The 13,578-nt window shown below is 38.7% G+C and overlaps 1 protein-coding gene across 2 annotated transcripts in view; it reads right to left on the reverse strand.

Moving 5' to 3' along the window:
• Nucleotides 1-13,578, reverse strand: part of SRGAP1 (SLIT-ROBO Rho GTPase activating protein 1) — a 270,991-nt gene that overhangs the window by 98,478 nt on the left and 158,935 nt on the right. For both annotated transcript variants that reach the window (XM_065888084.1, XM_065888085.1), the window contains exon 4: nucleotides 12,034-12,096. In XM_065888084.1, the coding sequence (XP_065744156.1) occupies nucleotides 12,034-12,096 (63 nt within the window). The remainder of the gene's footprint in view (nucleotides 1-12,033; nucleotides 12,097-13,578) is intronic.

Consider the following 13,578-nt stretch of genomic DNA (forward strand, 5'->3'; position numbering starts at 1 on the left):
AAATTAGGGAACCAATCAAATAAAACTATGAACCTCAAACACTTTGAAAACTGTGGAATGAAAGAAAAAGCACAAACTAGAGGTTTGACCATAGAAAAACTGATAATGTAACTGAAAGGCCTCTTTCCATGAGAATTTTAATACATCCCCTGAAATGGAGAATATCTGATGATGCTCAGAGGAAATAACATAGGATGGCATCTAGCGGTCTATATGAAAAGAGCACCCGGACTGTCATTCATGTTTTGTTTTCTGTTGGAGATTTACTATTTTCTTCTCCATCTTCAACAAGAACCTACAAGAGCCTGTGATAGTGGAAGGAGCTTTCAGGTCCTAAATATCCAAGAGTGTGAACCCTCAGTCTGCCAGGCCTTGACTGTGACCTTGTGGCAAGGCTCTGTCTAACCCTGCTGGCCCAGAGCGTTCTCGCCTATAAAGGACGTGGCTGGACCATGTAATCGCTCAGGCCTTTTCCAACTCTAAAATTCGATGAGTCCATGATTTCAACAACTAAGTATCACAAGTATTTATTGTTTGGGGAAATACATATATATAAAGTATATTTCTCAGTTGCTAAAGAGGCTGATTTTTTTCAGTGTCAGGGTAGATGGCAGATAAATTTTAATCAAAAGGAAAAACCCATTAACAACAAATTATACTAATTATCTCCTGCTTCTGTTGATTGAGGCAGCAAACAGTATACCATGCTATGCCGAGGACATAAGATTCCTCCTAGAATTTTCCATGGGCTCTGAGGCCATGCTCTTCTGCTTTGCTGTACAGAAAATATCTAGAAATGAACAATGCCTGTATACTCTAATGTACTATTATACTGATGAATCGTAAACTGGGGTATCTATCACTCTAGTGACTTTAATTAGCTCTCAAACTGATTAGTGATCAATCATCAAGTGCTCATTAAGGAGGAAAACCCAGGAACTATCTGGTAGGTGCAGGGTTGACACAAGGATTTGCTATGTGCTTTTATCTTTGACTGTTATATTTAAGTTAAAGCAGGGCATTAGTCATCTTTTTCAAAGTGCTAAATTTAACTATACATATATATATATTTTTTTTTTTTTTTTTTTTTTTTGCGGTACGCGGGCCTCTCACTGCTGTGGACTCTCCCGCTGCGGAGCACAGGCTCCGGACGCACAGGCTCAGCGGCCATGGCTCACGGGTCCAGCCGCTCCGCGGCATGTGGGATCTTCCCGGACCGGGGCACGAACCGGTGTCCCCTGCATCGGCAGGCGGACTCTCAGCCACTGCGCCACCAGGGAAGCCCGGCCTTATCTTTTTTGATTCCTTTACATTCTGTTACTAGAAATCCAATTATATTTTATTCTCTATTGATTTATACTAGGTTCATCAGGATTATTTTTCATGAGAGCAATGAACAATTTGGTATAATATCTGCCCACTTCACAATGATCAGGGATTTTTAACATAAAATGAATGTCATTTTATCCAGGAACTTCTAATTTTGCAGAAGATGTTTTCCTTTCTTGTCTCTCAAGCACTCCATTTGTAGTGGGGTAAAGAGAAATTGGTAAGGGCAGAGGATTTGAACAAAGTCCAGCTTAACATTCCCTGTATTCTGACATGAATGATTTGCTAATAATCTCGCAATATTCAAGCACGTGGAGTTCCCTGCATAGGCAATGCACTTTCATGCATCTGTGCTTTCCCTCACACACGAATTGCTTTTTTGGAAGGTCCTTCCCACCCTTCCTTTGTCATAAAATCAGGTGTCAGCTTCTCCAGGAAGTCCTTGGGAGGTTTACACGGAGCTGTGGAGACCTCTATCTAGCCCAGCAGCCAACACCATACATGGAAATATCTCACAAGTCTAACTCATTGATGACAGGGCTGTTTGCCATCAATATATTAACGGGACCTATAAATTTATTGAAAGGCTCCTCCCAGCCTCTCAGTGTGCATCACCTGGATGCAACAGAGATGATCCTCCAATAATTTTACAGCTGAGGCAACTATGCTTTTAGTACTTTCCATTTAACTGACTTAGAGACAGGGAACAGATTCTGAGATTTGGAACGAACGCTGAATAATGGCATTCCGTAAATCCTAGAAACTTACAAATCACAAACCCTCTCCATACAAGTGCTGGGCAGCCACTCTACAAAGGAGGAGAGCACCGTCTTAAAAGATAACCTATTCCATTTCTCAACAGATCTAATGGTTAAATTCAGGAACCAGACTGCCTGGGTTCAGATCCTTGTTTTGCCTTTCATCACGTTCCACAGTTTTCTCACCTGTAATTAGGAATAAGAATCATATCTCTAAGGTTGTTGTGAAGATAAAATGAATTAATACATGCCAAGCACTTACAGTGGTAACTGGCAAACAGTGTGTTTCACGGTTGCTACAAAAATCATGAAATACCACGCCCCCACCATATCTTTAAAGCTCACAAGAGCCTCAGCCAGTGATTAGTGTCAATGCTCACTTGTTTACTCTCACACACCTGAAGGTTGAGAGCAGAAGGATGGTCTTTGTTCTATCCATCAAAGAAACTGAGCTGCAAAGAGACTTAATCCTTGCCCAACAAGTCAACAGAGAGAGTCAGTGATAGGGAAGGTCATCAGAAAGTCCTTGTTTCAAAAAGCGTTTTCATAAGAAGTCTTCAGAGGCCCTGAAATACAAGTTTAAGCTACTGAAAGAATGATACCCACAAACTGGCACTTGGAATACATATTAACCAGGGCCATAGTGAACACAGTGGCAGCAGAAGTGGTGAAGGGAGAGTTTCAAGCAGTTGGCAACGCTGAGGGGGAAAATACATGTATAATGAAAGGCCAACAAATTTACTAGAATTTCAAAGTCACTGGCATTAATTCTTTTCAGGGAAATGTTTCACATGTCTTCAACATAACACGTGTGTATTAGACATTTAAGTTATATGGTTTAGTATATGAAATATTTAAGCTGAGGACACCAGACACTTAGAATTTTAAAATCATAAAAGACCTGAAACCCTTGGAATTGTAGCATCAACTAAAATGGAAAGAATGATATGGAATCCTTTCCTTTTAATGGAAAATGGTTTAGAACTTGACACAAAAACCTGTTTCTCAAATTCAATACCTCTCACTCCACTTATTAAAAAGAAGAGAGAAAAAAAGAAGAAAGGTGAGAGGCCTTTGTTAATCTATGCAAGAAAGATTTCTGAGCTTTCTAATTGCTTTTGACCAGATGTCTAACCATGTTTTGCTGCTTATGTCGTTTAGAATCTCATTTGGTACTCTCCTGAAATCTTTCAACTTCTGATTTTTTTCCCTTTACTCTCTAGATGTGGCTCCAGAGGGAAATTCTATGAATACGCCTGTGTTCGTCCTAATTGGATGCCTTGGCTTACATTGCTATTGCCTCAAAAACCTTCCCCAACTTCTCTCCATCTGTCCTACTTGTACAATCCTGTCCATTTTCAGACCCTTTCCTCTCTGAATTTTTCTTAATCCTCAGGGTGGACCTCTCTCTTTGAAACTCCAAAGCCCTCTAGCTGAACCTTTCTGTTGGTACATAATGGTCTGCCTTAAGTTATAATCACCATTAAAAAGGGAGTACTGGGTCTTCCTGGGTGGCGCAGTGGTTAAGAATCCGCCTGCCAATGCAGGGGACACGGGTTCAACCCCTGATCCGGGAAGATCCCACATGCCACGGAGCAACTAAGCCCGTGTGCCAAAACTACTGAGCCTGCGAGCCACAACTACTGAGCCCTCGTGCCACAACTACAGAAGCCCGTGTGCCTAGAGCCTGTGCTCTGAAACAAGAGAAGCCACCGCAATGAGAAGCACGCCCGCGGCAACGAAGAGTAGCCGCCAGTTGACGCAACTAGAGAAAGACCGTGCGCAGCAACGAAGACCCAACACAGACAAAATTAAATTAATAAAATAAATAAATCTATTAAGCAAAAGTGAGTACAGTGTGCGAGCTGAGCCTTTTGACTCTGCTTGGTCTGAGACTTCCTAGCTGTGTGACCTTGGGCAAAGTACTTAACCTTTCTGTGCCTCATGTACCCTGTAGGGCTGTTGGAAGAATTTAAAGAGCTAATTATATAAATTGCTTAGAATAGTACCAGATATGGGTTAGCTGTTGCTATTTAGTCCTCGTTCAGCTTTTATTTGCCAGACTTCTGGTACTGTCTTGCCTAAAGCTCCCATCACAGTAGCACATACATAGTAGGGCCCTATTTACTAATTTGAATTAAAATAAAAACCTGGGTTACAGTTCCAACCTGGGACTTTAGTTAATCACTTAATCTGAGTCTCTGTGATGGTCTCCCTAAATGAGGAGGTTAATTTGATCATTTCTAAAGGCCCATTCAGTGCTAAAATTCTATCAGATAATCAAGTGAGTTAAGATATGTTGAAATGGATCACCCGGATCAACAGATGTAGATCTTCATTCCCTTCACATGATTTTTACTGGTCAACATTTCTAGTCCATTTTGAGACAATAAATCTAAGGAAAATGCCCATGATTTATTCTATGTATATGTCTTATATATTTGGTTTTGATGAATAATGATAAACAAAGCTAAGTACCTTAATGACCCAATACAAATGAAACATTCGGATTGTCTGTTATTAAAGCATTCTAATCATTTTAGTCATACTACTATATTTCAGAATGTAGTAGTTTGGATAAAATACTCTGAGAAGGATTCTTGATATGAAACATGCTTTAGAAATGTTTTGTTTTTACTAAACTATACTTTCTAACACGTTTTTGTTTTTTCATTTCTAAGCCAAATACTTGTTTTCGGTCCATACTGTTCACTTCTTTTAAAAGACAGTTTTATTTGTAGTTCATAAGCACCAACCGTAACTAATGCTCAAATCTCAGAGAGAGAAGAAAAATTCCAAGCAGGAGCTAGTGAGCATTTCACCTCATTAATTAGCAGGGTACCCTAAAAGACATCTACATATAAAGTTCTTATCAAACAGATGTCCTGGCGGGGGTAGGGATAAATTAGGAGTTTTGGATTAACATATACACATTACTCTATATAAAATAGATAACCAACAGGGACCTACTGTATAGCACAGGGAACTATACTCAAAATCTTGTAATAACGTATAATGGAAGAGAATGTAAAAAAAAGAATATATATAATATATAAACAACCGAATGACTTTTCTGTACACCTGAAAATAACACAACACTGTAAATCGACTATATTTCAATAACATTTTTTTAAAAAATTAAAGAAAAAAACAACAGCTGTCTTTAGAGAGTCTTCCAATGGAAATTTTATTAATCTCAATCGTTTTGGCAGGAAGAGGAATCCAGGTTAAACTACTGAACCTGGTCTCTAAAGTCAGTCTGTGTCTGGTCTCTAAAGTCAGTCTGTGTCAAGGCCAAGATTAGAATTCAGAAGTTGGCAGGGAGTCATGTGATCCCAATACCTCTCTTTCTTTCCATCTAAGTGTCTAGTAATAAAGCCAGGGCAAGGATATATGGAAACACTTTGTCAGCCCAGGATCTCTAAATAGACTGCTTTTTAAAAGTTTTCCAGGTGGCATCACGGAGAATGTGGTATTCCAGAGAGGTTTTCATTTGGGGGAGCCTTTTACATATCCTCATGCCTTATTTCTCTTTGTTCAGTGTTGTGTTCTGAGACTCAGACCTCTTTGTAGTCCCTCTCAAAGCAATGAATTTGCATTTTCACTACAGAAATATATATTTCAAATACTTCAAATGTCCTTGAGCTAAAATAAATACTTAACCAGAACAAAACAAAAAAACCCAAAAACCTCTTGGAGGCACAGGGAAAAATCTTCTGATAGGATGTGGCAAGTATCTTGGGCTTTTTCAGAATGACCTTTCAACCTTGCCTGGGGCATGTTTCTTCTTATAGAAGAATGCATTAGCTCCTGGTCTGTGGGAGGCTCACAAAGCCAGCCAAGGAAGCTTTCCTCAGCAGTCCTCAGAGGTGGAGTTTTCTAAGAAGGGCTTGAAATAATAAACAGTGTCTTCCCTCCCATCTCCTCTAAAAATAATTAGCTTTTTATTTTAACATTTTAAACTGGTTCAAAGATATGTAAAGGCCAGCGTGGATACCTGTGTGCATTCAGAAACCCTGTTTTCCAAATAACTCCTGTACAAGAGGCTCAAAAGACTTGGGTTTGTACTGGGACAGCTTCTGTTCTCTGTTTGTATTTGTTAGGCAAATTAGAGCTAGAGCTCAGAAGGCAGAAAACAAAGGTGCATGGAATAGCCAGTAACGGATACTTAGCACTAATCACCATGTGAGAACACACAGCTAAACAGGTGGTGTTGACACATAGAACACTACAGCTATATGAAAAGCTATGTTTTAAAGAGGCTGCCCCCCAAATGAACATATCCTAATATTAAAGCTGAGTGTGCAAACCCAAAGCCGTTTGGGTTTGCCCATTTTGTAACCCACATCGACAATGTGGAAAACTCAATCAAGTTTTTATAAGTGGCAATCAGAGCGTGCGGTATAAAAGTTTCAACTCTGAGTTTTAGCTCTTAGATCAGGCTCCACCCTTCTTCTCCCCACCTGTCCTGCACATCCTTCCCGAAGGCGGCTGTGCAGTGGGGAACTGATGGGCCTTGGGGATGGAACTGGGCTGAGATTTTGGAGCATTCATTTACTATCTGTGTGACCCTGAGCTAATTATCTGGAGCCCCGGCTCCCATTAGTAACCTTGGGATTAGGAATACCTGCCTCATAGGACTGCTGTGAGAAATGAATGGGATCCTGCATGTGCCTCATGGTAAGGGTTGGATAAATCTTCATTTTCTCAGTTCTTTCCTCTTAATTTAATGGAGTTTGAAGATGGATTATCTCTTGCCTCTGGCTAGCCATGTGTGTCACTGATGTATGGAGAGAGTAATCATCAATTACATATAATTAACAATCAATTTCACGTGGATTTACCATGACATCTGTGTTAATCTCCGTTAGAATTTGCTTACTGAGGATGGTAAGCGCCTTGTTTTTCAAAACACTGAGTATAATGCTGTAAAACCTAGGCAAAGTAAAGAAACATTAATATAGGACAAATAATTGTTTTTCCCCTAAAATACAGCATAACCTTTTGAGATTTTGGTCTGAGGGGACAGGCTTAACACTTCAAACCACTGTTTTATGATGAGCCCCTTACCAGACTGATGAAGGCCAATTTTGGTTTGAATGTTCCTTTTAACCTTTTGGGTCACCATTTTTCCATTTTTGCCTTTTCACTTCTCCACTAACCCAGTCACAGCCCTGTTCACATTTCGTATTGATTTGGTTTTCTTACAGGAAGTTACCATCCTTTTTCTTTTTGTACAAAACTAATATATACTGATTACAAGGAAAAACCATGTATATATATAAAAACCATCTGAAATTACTATTAATATCATCCCTGATCTCCACCTTTACGCTGAGAGGCAGACAAGGAGCTGTTGCCATCCCCACTTCACCGATGATGAGGAAGATGACAATGAGGATGACACTAACTACCTCCATTTATTAAGCATTTACTATGTGCCGGGCACTGTTCTGAATGCTTAATCTGTATTAACTCAGCTTTATGTTTTCTCTTAGCACTTACACCTGCCATACTATATATTTACTTGTTTATTGTCTGTTTCTCCTCCCTAGAATATAAATGCCCTGAGAGGAAGTAACAGGGTCTGTTTTTATTCACATCTATTATACATCCCCAGTACATCTACAAGTAGCTGGCATGGTAGGAGGCATTCAAAAACTGTGGAATAAATAAACTAGTTTTCCTAACAACATGGGTGAGCCTTATCCAATACGTTGAGGGCCTGAATAGAATAAAGAGCTGAGTAAGAGAGCATTTGCTCTCTCTGCCTGTCTTCGAGGAGAGACATGGTCTTCTCCTGCTTTGGACTTGAACTCGGGCTGGAACTTACACCATCAGCTCTCCTGGTTCTCAGGCCTTTGGACGGACTGGAACTACCTTCTGGCTCTCCAGCTTGCTGCCTGCTGATTTGGGGACTTCTCAGCCTCCACACCGCACGAATCAACTCCTTATAATCAATTTCTCTCCCATATCTATCTATCTATCTATCTGTCTATCTATCTATCTAATCTCCTGTTGGTTCTGTTTCTCCCAGACTAATACAGATGCCCAGATTGGCTAAGTGAGCTGAGATTCAAATTCAAGTTCAATGTGAGTCCAGTCAATTCTGTTTCCTTAAAGCACAGCAGTCTCCCTGCTTTCTTAACCCTACTTTAGTTCTCTTTCACATGTTAAACTGAAAAGGAAGTTAATTAGTGGATTAGACTTAGAAAGGGAATTTGAAGATCTCGGTTCACTCTTACTTTTTAGCCCAGTGAGTCCCATCTGTTATGGGACTTTTTTAAACTAAATTTTAACTTTTAGTTTTTAAAATTTTAACTTTTTAGTTTTTTCTGTTGTTGGTTTTGTATTTTTTCATTTTATTTCTTTTTCCTTTTTGTTAGATCATTTAAATGAACATTTCTAAGAAGTACAGGTTGCCAGTGAGGCACATGTTCAATTTTTCACCTATGTTTTTGTTAAAGCAACATTAATGCCACTGATTTAAAAAAAAAACAAAGGAGCAAGTGATAAACGGCTTAGGTGCTCTGTGTTTGTTAGGGTGGCATTAACATTTAAAGATCTTTGTTAGAGAATGGTTTCCCAAAACTATGGCAACAGAGATAAAATGACAGACCCACAGAGGCTCTGGAGCCAGACCTGGACTTGAGATCCCACTCTACTACTTATCGTGCAACCTAGGCAAGCCTCTCTGAGCCTTAGTTTCCTCATCTGTGAAATGGGGATAATGATAGTATCTGCCTCGTAGAGACACTGTGAGGATTACAGAAAATAATGCGTGTGCTTCGCACAATAACTAGCCATATATAATAAGCATTTAATAAATGTTAGCTACTTTGAAAGGCATGTCTAGTTACCTAAAAAATATCTCCCTCTCTCTCTCAAATTAACAAAATCCTCAATTTTTAACTGTCAGTTAGTTGGCCAACTAAAAGACTATAACTCCCAGACTTCCTTGAAGCCTGTGAAACTGTGTTTCTAAGTTCTGGCCAATGAGGTGTATATGAAAGTGTTATATGGAACCTTCATTAAGTCTTCGTAAGAGACAGAGGACCTGCCCTTCTTTCCTTTCTCCATTCTGTTGGAATCTCCTTTCTCCATTTCAGGAAAGCAGATGTAATGGCTAGAGCTCCAGCAACTATCTTGAACTCTAAGAACAAAGATACAATTATGTTTCTCTGAACAGCGTATTAGGGGGAGCCCGACTCTTTGATGGCTTTATGTAACCTCCATACCAGTCCTGTGCTGCCAACCTCTGAACTTCTTTTATGTGAGAGAGAGGGTAAACTTCTATCTTGTTTACGCCATTATTCTGAGTACCTCTGTTACTCAAGGCCCAAGTAATCCTAACTGCTGTGGCTGGCCCATGTGGTAGGTTCAAAACCACTCTGAGGCCCTGTTTCTGTAAATAAAGGCAAGGTTGAGGCGAAAATATAGAAAAAGAGATGCATGTCTTCAAAGCCTTTCCTCTCCTTCCAGATGGCACTCAGATGCCACCATCCTCTCTCTCCTGCTCAGAGGTCCAGGCCTTCATGCCCCATGGATACAACCTGTTCTCAAAGAATCTGATGAAACTCGGTTCATTTTAAGGTAGAAATGGTCCATCTCTTTCTATTTGTCCTGGGCATTTGTATTTTATTTAAGACAAAGCCTTCTGATAGAATGCTTGGAATAATCAATAGACCTGTGAGAGAACTATCTTGGGGCAGGGAAGCCCACACATAAGGCTACTGCCCACCACTAAGGTTGGACTGTAATTTAATAATAAGCATTCCTCTGGTTCAAGGAAGTTAATGTACCTCTCAAAAAGGAGCTCACCTTCAACTCCCAAGGAGTATCAAGGGTTGTGAGAAAGGGAGGAGTGGATATTTGTTTGAAAAGGCAATAAAATTGCAGCCTCAATTCACTCAGGCTACATATTTTACACCTTACTTCAACAATCATTATTATGTCATCAGTTGTAACAACTTCTATGCATGATGCAACTCAGAAGGTAATTTATTCGTGACCAGTCAGCGGATGAATAAAGAACCTAAACCGCATTCCCCCAAACCTTGGTCCCCTGTTCAAACACTCCTCACTTTTTCTTCCTTTCTGAATGTAAACTGAATATACAGAATGGATAGATTTCATTTGAACATGACAGAATTTATGTATCTGAATTTAAATTGCAAGAGAGTCCATCTTTCAGAGTAAAAAGTGTGTGTGTGTCTGTGTGTGTGTGTATAATAAGATGGTCTTTCCCCACAGAACATGACATCTGACCTCAAATGTGCATGCTCTCTGGTTTGGTTAAAGTAAAATTATCTCCCAAGAGCTCAAAGTGATCTACAGACTACCTAATTAAAACCTCATTGCCTGTCTCCTCTATGCCTTGATTCCTCAACTGATTCAGAGATTAAATGACTGACAGGGTTATTTAAACTCTGGTGACCTTTTCTAGAATCTGGCTCCTTCAGCCTTTCAGACTGATACTGATGAGAGGTTTGAGGAGTTATCAACTTACTTGATTCAACTATAGAGTCTCCTAGATGTCTAATTCCACTTGATAGGCTGAATCCAGGAGGAATTTCTCTATACACATCCCTCACTGAGATAAAATTTTCATGACATTCTACCAAATTTTCTTGTATTCAACAGTCAAGTTTATCTTCGCCAGTGTTGCTCTGACTAGTATTACTAGTTGCAGACCATAAACAACAGGCTCTTGTTTATGATGCCATGACAACCAGATTTATTTTTTAAAGTATTAGAGACTGATTTATATTTCTAGGTAAAACAATGCCCAAGCAAAGGGAACCACAAGGAAGGTGCCATGAAGCCCTCATCTTAAAATAGTTCAATGGAAGAAGACAGAATTTCTTCTGTGGAAGTCTCAGAGGCACAATGCTGATTTAACTTTTAAATTCTACATCCAGGATTTCTAGAAATGGCTGATACCTTAGGTTATCAGAAATTAATAAATCACACCAAGCGTGGGCTAATAAATGGCCTTTTATATGGATATGACCTTATAACACGAGGCTTTTGCACATAAAGTTAAAGGTTTCTGAAGGAGGAACAAGCAATTAGAAACTGTCAAGTTAATTCAAAAGCACAGGTGTAGCAAACATGCTGCATAAAAACACAAATTTATCACACATGTAGAATAAAACTGGAAAGTGGATTTTATAAGAATATCACTCATTTTATAAAGTTTAAAACTACAGGTTCTTTTAATTAGCAAGTATCAGTGGAGCATTAAAAGCAATTTAATTCACAAAACTGTATTTTACATACTTCCTTTTTAGGAGCAAATGAATTTGTAAATCAAGAAACACATTTTAATAAGTTTCAGGTTTAATTTGCCTGTAAAGAAAAATTCAAATAATCTTGTGTAATGAAAATGCAAACATCTATAGTTAGAACAAATTAACATTACTCAATTCTCATTATGTTGTTCTCTTATAAAATAAAAACTCGTTAAATTCCTCCAAAAGGAATTTGTATTTAATAATATCATTAATTATAAAACAAAATATACATAGGCATATGACTAATCACTGATTTTGTTTTTTTAATAGTTAATCTTTAATTTCTTCTGATTATATGCATTAACCTGAAAAAACTTAAATTCAGAAAAGCAAACTATTGCCAAGAAGGAAAAATAGATACCCCTCCCCCTCAACATTCTGGAACTGAATATATGAATAGATCACATATAATCCAACCATATAAAAGCATTCTTTTGGGGACAACTATAGTCCAGTTTCTTAAAGTGTTCTGACTGCATATACATATTTACTTGAAACAGTCTCGTGCCATCTATCCACTCGGTTCCACATTTCAACCAGACAAGCATCCATCAACACTTTAGCTTGGAATGAGTTCTAATAAGAGAAGTGTTTCTGCAAACCAGAATTCTAAACCAAAGATTTTTCCGAAAGAAAGATTACGTGCTTACCGTATAGAGCTCGTTAAGAACCTTCATTAAGTCCTCATGAAGTTGGAATGCAATCTCTTTGCTCTGCAATGAGAAAAAATTAATATTAAAAACTGTAACAGAAACTTGTCTCTAGATGACTTACATCTTAAGAAGTCCACTGACTGAAAATAGAACAATGTGTATAACACAATGGAAGGCCAGCACGACCCTGATACAATAAACATCTTTGATCAAATGGCCCTTTCTAAATGCTAGATGTGTGCACCAATGGTTACCACTGGCTGGACAGAAGCAAAGAAGTGGACAGTGTGAATGGCTCTCCCACCATCCAAATCAGACTTTATCAAGAGTGAGAAAAAGGAGGGTGAAGCATCGTGCTTGCTCAAAAGTTGAGTTGCAGAACTTAAGTCATGAAAAGATGAATTCCAGCATCTTGCTTCCCATCTCAGTACCATCACAAGGGAATTTTGCAGTGTGAGTCCCCAGAAGGTAAGTTAGAAACCAAAAGGGAAATTTACTCTCCCTTTCCAAAATAACTACATGACTGACGACAAAAATTTTTTTTAATTAACGCATAGTTGATTTACAATGTTGTGTTAGTTTCTGGTGTATAGCAAAGTGATTCAGTTATACATATACATATATATATGTATATATAGTGTATATGTATATGTATGTATGTGTGTGTATATATATATATATATATATGTTCTTTTTCAGATTCTTTTCCATTATAGATTATTAAAAGATATTGAATATAGTTCCCTGTGCTATACAGTAGGATCTTGTTGTTTATCTATTTTATATATAGTAGTTTCTGTCTGCTAATCACAAACTCCTAATTTATCCCTCCCCACCTCTTTCCCCTTTGGTAACCATAAGTTTGTTTTCTTTGTCTGTGAGTCTGTTTCTGTTTTATAAATAAGTTCATTTACATCACTTTTAAAGATTCTACATATAAGGGATATCATATGATACTTCTCTCTCCCTTTGACTGACTACAATTTTAATTTTAAGAAAACACTTTCACAGTAGTGAGTTGGTAAGGCCACTTATGCTCCACATACTTTTTGCCTCTGCATTTATTATTGTTATTTTTTCATTAAGACAAAAAAGAGAGTTTTACTTTTCCACTCAGTGGGTAAATGACAGCATTTAAGATATCCTTCCCTAGGCTAATTCTGAGGGTTTGACAGAGGAGTATTTGAATTTTTTTTTTCAGCAAAATCTGTAAGTTAACTTTAAAGGAAATCATATATCCAAATTATTTTTTTTTCCCTGTTTTTTTTTTTTTTTTTTTTGCGGTACGCGGGCCTCTCACTGCTGTGGCCTCTCCCGCTGCGGGGCACAGGCTCCGACGCGCAGGCTCAGCGGCCATGGCTCGTGGGCCCAGCCGCTCCGCGGCATGTGGGATCCTCCCGGACCGGGACACGAACCCGTGTCCCCTGCATCGGCAGGCGGACTCTCAACCACTGCGCCACCAGGGAAGCCCTTTTTTCCTGTTTTGAGTTCAGTATTTAGTCAGGTACAGAAAATGGAAAAAAATGTGTAGCATGGCTTAAT

This window comes from Phocoena phocoena, chromosome 11 (assembly GCF_963924675.1).
Source record: "Phocoena phocoena chromosome 11, mPhoPho1.1, whole genome shotgun sequence".
NCBI classification, from domain to species: Eukaryota; Metazoa; Chordata; class Mammalia; order Artiodactyla; family Phocoenidae; genus Phocoena; species Phocoena phocoena.